The following is a 6555-nucleotide window of genomic DNA, read 5'->3' as shown; positions in this document are numbered from 1 at the left end:
GGCTAGCACTTAAAAATTGTGACGGTTTGACCAGTGAAATTCTCAAACTATATTAGAGCAAAACCATTTTGTATGGTGATATTGAATCTTATCAGTATTATTAGAACACTTATGTACAGTGGAGTAGAGTTCTGGATACGGAAATTTATTCAACTTTTGGAGAAAGGTCTTATCTGCTAGCACTTTTAGTAGTGTAAAACTACCATCATCAGGCGGTACATAAGAAAAAAAAAAGTTCACCAAATTAGGAAGAAACTCAACAAAAAGTTCAAGTGGTTACGCTCAATTACTCACGGAAGACAACAACAAACCATGGAAGTTCCTTATCACAATTTTACTGACATTATGATACCGGAGAATATCCACCAAACCCTAATAAAGGGGCCAAAGTTTATACCTTTTCCTAACCAAAATTATTCACAACTGATACCTCCTATTATTGCAGCCATAAAGAGCACAAAAAGTCCAGATTTGCAACCTAAATTAGATCTTTTTACATTGACTGCTATAGCACCAATGTATTCCCCTAAAACCAAAAGGGCAAATATGAAGACTCCAAAAATGGTAAAATCTTTTCTTGAATCGAATAACTTAAAACTGTTAGTAGCAGACAAAGACAAATGTTTTGTTCTGTGCACAAACAAAGATTTTCTCAATAGAGCTAATGAGTTCCTCAAACATTCCAGATCCATAGTACTAAAACAAGATCTTACTTCTACTGTGTTAAGAAAAGTGCACAAAGTTATTGCATTACCAGGAATTGTAGAATCTTTAGCTGGTCCTCTCAATCCTCCATCAAATGTCGCATGCCCCAGATTATTTTTTGAGGCCAAAACCCATAAACCATCATGGCCACTAAGACCATTGGTCAACAAATGTTCCCATCCCACGTATCATCTTGAAGCTGTGCTAGCAAAACATATCACATCCTTAATCCCACGTTCTGAGCTTGTAACTACAGCCTCCATTGAAGCCAAATGTACCATCTTACAAAAATTAGGAAACTTCCCCTCTAATTCCTACTGATTTTACAAAATCGATGTTATTTCTTTATATCCTTCTGTTCCATATTTCGAGGCCATCATGCTGGCAAATACTCTATTCCTCAATTCTAGTTACCCAGCATCACATGTTTTAACACCTACGTGAAGCTCTTTGCCGTATTACTCAATTATTTCCAATTTAATGGAAAAATATATAAACAAACACAAAGGGTATCAATGGGCTCCCCGTTGTCTCCTATTCTAGCTGAACTGGTCATGAGAAATACAGAACATCGGGTTTTCAATGCCCCTTTAATAATCCAATATCCTCTCATGTATCTAAGGTATGTCGAAAATGTGTTAATTGCATGAGATGGTTCCAACAAGGACTTATTTCAGTTTACTCAAATATTAGCCTCTATTTATCCTACCATTAATTTTACTGTTGAAGAGCAAGAAAACAATAGAATATCTTTCCTGGACTTAGATATACATACATCTCCTGAGCTTATATTTTCTGTCCATCAACAAAATAATAAATCTCCACAAATCATTCCAGCTGCCACCTACCAACCACCATATTACAAAAACTCTGCTATATCTTCGCTAATATGGAGGGCTTACCTTCTCCCTTCTACTCAGATGCTAGTAGTAGATTCATTATTCAATCTACCATGTTAAAAGCAGGTTACTCACACTCAAAATTCATTTTTCTTAAAAATTGTGTAAAAAACAGATTATTTCCACAATCTTTTCTTTCCAATAAAGAAAACTTAAAAATAGCACATCCCCGATACCCTACTTAGGCCCTATCTCATTAAAAATTGCACATCTTTTTAGAAGTAATGGTTATGTTCTACCAATTATACCGCAACCAAATCTAAGAAGACTGCTATGTAATGATAGAGATAAGTACCAGTTGAACGAAAAATCTGGTATCTACAAAATCCTGCTAAAGCACACACTATCTGGTGAAGAGAGTAGTTATGTAGAAGCTACTGCTAGAAAATTAAGTTCACGTATCCATGAACATCAAGAAAACATCAAAAATAACAGGTCAGTTACAGAATTAGCAAAGAAAGTACTCAACCACAACTACCAGCATCTATGGAACAAAATAAAATTACTAAAATGCTGCAACGAACAAAAAGAGCTATTTATTTGGGAGACACTCTACATTTCTACTACCATACTGTGCAACTCCCAGACTTTTGAGCTCCCACAAATTTGGATAACAGCTTTCAAACAACTCAACCCAAGATAAAAATACTCCTTTGTTGCTCATATGCTTATTTTACCTTAGTGTGCATACATGCATTAACTATGCTCTTTTATGGACATTTCTTACTATAATATTTATTATCATTTTTCTACACTCTATGACGTAAGAACCTTTAAATAACATTCGAAAACCATAATCAGCTGAACCGTCAGAAATATCGTTTAATAAAATAACTTACTGGAATATAAATACTTAAAATAATCAAAACACCTTAGTAATTCCAGCAACGAAGTATTTAATAAAATAAAAACGTTTTCGACTATATTTAATAGTCTTCTTCAGTTAAGCCTCTTTAAAACGAANGCTAGAAATATAATACTAATATATTTAAACATTTATTTACTTAAATGAATTTTTTTTGTATTTAACATTTTTTAATTTTAATATTTTGTTTGGCCCGTGTAAAAAGTTTTCTTTCCAATTTGGCCCGAGGGAAAAAACTGTTGGCCATGCCTGATATAGTAGTTCATATTATTTGATTTTGCTTGCTGATTCACATTTAGTTGCTATAATCATTAAGTAGTTAGGACTAATCAAAATATATATATGTGTGAACTGCAGGGGAGGTCGGGGGTCAGTCGCACCTCCCTGTTCTGCAACAGGTTGTTAAACCTGTTCACTGTCAAGATGGTTATTTTACGATAATGGTCCCGAGGGTTGGAACTCTCAAATGTCGGTTGAGTGGAGGGAGAGTATTTGGGGTTGACGATAAGGTGAAGTAAAACATCAACAGCACACCGCTATATATAACAACTAACCTCTAAAAACCAATTTCGGTGTGTTTTCTCCAAAAAAATACAATATCACAAACGTTTTTGAACATAAAGTTCTTCCTCAGGTGAGAAACAGACGAAAAATTGAATAAAATTCGATGGAACACTTTCTGAAAGAGCTCCGTAAAACGATTCGAAAAAACCTCGTGCGTATGACAATATCATTGCACATGCGCCTTCCTCAGAAGTAAAAAATCTCTCTATTAACATCAGTTGTATATAAATGCTTACCACACTACGGATAAAGATAACTCCTCCTTACTGTTAATACACTTATTATTTTGGGAGGTTCTGTATATATATAAATCGCCTCCATCCACCTCAAATGTTCCGTATGTTGCGTGAAGCAGATGATCTTAACCTCAAACATCGGCTGGATGTCCAGATCTGTGGCGTAACACGCCAAAGCTGTTGTAATTCTCTTATGGAGTATGTCCGCTTTAGGTTCTTTCAGTCTCACCCCTAATGAGCGCTTTGTGGAGCCTATGTATATTAAATCCTCATCACATCTGTGATCTTTTAACAGGATGGTATACATTCCAGATAACATGTTTTGGATACCATCCCATTAAAAGATCACAGATGTGATGAGGATTTAATATATGTAGGCTCCACAAAGTGCTCATTAGGGGTGAGACTGAAAGAACATAAAGCGGACATACTCCATAAGAGAATTACAACAGCTTTGGCATGTTACGCCACAGATCTGGACATCCAGCCGATGTTTGAGGTTAAGATCATCTGCTGATTTGCAGATTTGAAGAACATTTGAGGTGGATGGAGGCGATTTATATATATACAGAACCTCCCAAAATAATAAGTGTATTAACAGTAAGGAGGAGTTATCTTTATCCATAGCATGGCAAGCATTTATATACGACTGATGTTAATAGAGAGATTTTTTACTTCTGAGGAAGGCGCATGCGCAACGATATTGTCATACGCATGAGGTTTTTTCGAATCGTTTTACGGAGCTCTTTCAGAAAGTGTTCCATCGAATTTTATTCAATTTTTTGTCTGTTTCTCACCTGAGGAAGAACTTTATGTTCAAAAACGTTTGTGATATTGTATTTTTTTTGGAGAAAATGCACCGACATTGGTTTTTAAAGGTTAGTTGTGATAAGGTGAAGGCCGTATATGAGTAAACAACAAATTTTAACAAATAAACAAGAATTTATTAAAATAAACCAGATTAACAAAGATACAACACAAATCTCGACATTTAATCGCCTAACAGCTCAAGAGAGAGTTTACATGCTTTTTCATACTTCTTTGTAGGGTTCCATGACAATTAAGGAATGTAGGCACGTAAGTGTCCAATAAAAGGTGTCTTTGATCCAACTGAGCACAAACATAAAAGTTCGTGACTCTGGTGACGAATGGATATTGATGTTGGAGAATCGGAATAGTGGCAGGTTCAGAGATTCAACTTGATGTCATCGGTCTGGCTTTCAATAAGAGACTCCCCCAAGAGGGGGGTAAGAAATGTCTTTTATAGCTTTTTGTGGGGAATTTCCATCACGTGATCGGATGTTCTATGAGCTAAAGGTTATAGGTGTTCCAGGGACCTAAACAAGGGACGAAAGTTAGGTGCTAACTATAAACTTTTGTGCAAGTCGAGCTGCAAGTTATATGAGGACAATAGAATGTTGATAGTTATGACAGGAAGGTTTACACATTCCCAGCTAAGATCGGTTTTTTCTTCCAATTTGTTACATAAACGAAAGTGAACTAATTACAATTTTTGTTAATAAAATTCTGGATCTCATATTCATAGGGTGTTTTTTTTTAGAGGTATACAAATTTAAAATAAAATAAAACACGTAAAAATAATGTTAATGGCCATGGTGTTGGATTTATTTAAAAGCTAATTTTATGCTATTAGTGTTTAAACATGATTTTGGGCATATGGATGCCATGGCTGGTTCGAATGAAGCGCAATTGGGAAGAACAATTTTCAACCACTTTATTGAGCAACTGGGTCTGTATATCGGCAATAACGCGGCAAATGTTGAGTAACTTACATCCATTAAAAGTCACTGTTTGGTGTGCTTTATGGGCAGCTGGAATCATAGGCCCATATTTCTTTAAAGATGATGCCGGCCAGAACACTACCATCAATGGAGAGCGTTTTTGGAGCCATGATTGCTGACTTCTTCATTCCTCAGTTGAATGGTATTGATGTGGCATAGCTTTGGTTTCAACAAGATGGTGCAACATGCCACACAGTGCATGACACCATCAATTTATTGCAGGAAACATCTGATGAGTGCATAATTTCGCATAATGGACCTGTGAACTGGACTTCACGATTGTGTGATCTCACACGTATGGATTACTTTCTTTGAGGATATGTGAAGTCACTAGTCTACGCCGATAAACCACAGATGCTGGACCACTTGGAAGTCAACATTTGCCGCATTATTGCCGATATACGGCCCCAGTTGCTCGATAAAGTGGTCGAAAATTTGCATACCTCTAAAAAAAACATCCTGTGTGTATATATATATATAAACAATATACATCCTGAAGCTGTATGTATTGATACTAAACCAAATTGATCTCTGTAATTAATTGAGATGATGATATGCTATAATTAATAATTAGAAATTAAGAAATTTGTACTAGAGGTAGATGTTATATGAGAGACCACTAGAGGGGGTTTTAAAATTTTTAATGCAAATTGAAGTGCAAATATCATCTAAAACCTGTTAGNCCTCTTTGTGGTATGATTTAAGATAAGGTCTTCTCTTCACTCTTTTGATTTAGAAGTACAACCTTGCAAATGTTCTGTTATTTGCCTTACAGAACATTGGTTTTTGTTGCCAATTGAAATATATACCTTTGTTGTTGAGAAGTCACTTTTGTTTTTTGTCAAGAATTTGATGTCACTGTTGAACCCCTTTTCTGCTGAAAAATTTGCTTATTATTGACTTAGCTCTATTTAATTTTTTAGCTATTTCACTTTGGAAAATATTTTCAACTGTCCAGGCATAAATTTTGTCTTTTTCATAATCACTTAAGTCATATTTTTTACCCATAGTAACAAACAACATTCCAATCCTTCAAATGTGTCAAATATTTTCATATGCTTACACAGGAACAATACAAATACAAAAATTAAAACTGATGTGCGTATATTTTCTTAGAAAGTATTTTTAACAAACAGTTGGTAATTTTTTGGGACAGGGTGAAACTTCTTTCTGCTAATTTAAAAAAAAAAAATATTTAAAATAATTAACACACCTTAGTAATTCCAGCAACGAAGTATTTAATAAAATAAAAACGTTTTCGACTATATTTAATAGTCTTCTTCAGTTAAGCCTCTTTAAAACGAAAACGAACGTAAAATAGAATGCAAGCAATACAACAGTTTAAAAATTAAAATTAATTACGTAAAACGTAAATAAAACGTTAATAATTTTTTACGTTTTTTTAACGTTTTATTTACGTTTTACGTAATTAATTTTAATTTTTAAACTGTTGTATTGCTTGCATTCTATTTTACGTTCGTTTT

The 6555-nt window shown here is 34.5% G+C and overlaps 1 protein-coding gene across 1 annotated transcript; it reads left to right on the top strand.

Annotated features, from left to right (window-relative positions):
• Positions 1 to 312: 312 nt before the first annotated feature.
• LOC111630456 lies at positions 313 to 1026 on the top strand. The gene has a single exon (XM_023374556.1). It carries the CDS (start codon positions 313 to 315, stop codon positions 1024 to 1026), a length of 714 nt encoding a protein of 237 aa, XP_023230324.1.
• The last annotated feature ends 5529 nt before the right edge of the window (positions 1027 to 6555 follow it).

This window comes from Centruroides sculpturatus, unplaced genomic scaffold (assembly GCF_000671375.1).
Source record: "Centruroides sculpturatus isolate CEXI.00-Female unplaced genomic scaffold, Cexi_2.0 scaffold659, whole genome shotgun sequence".
NCBI classification, from domain to species: Eukaryota; Metazoa; Arthropoda; class Arachnida; order Scorpiones; family Buthidae; genus Centruroides; species Centruroides sculpturatus.
The sequence above is the reverse complement of the archived record's forward strand: the minus strand, read 5'-3'. Positions and strand labels throughout refer to the sequence as shown.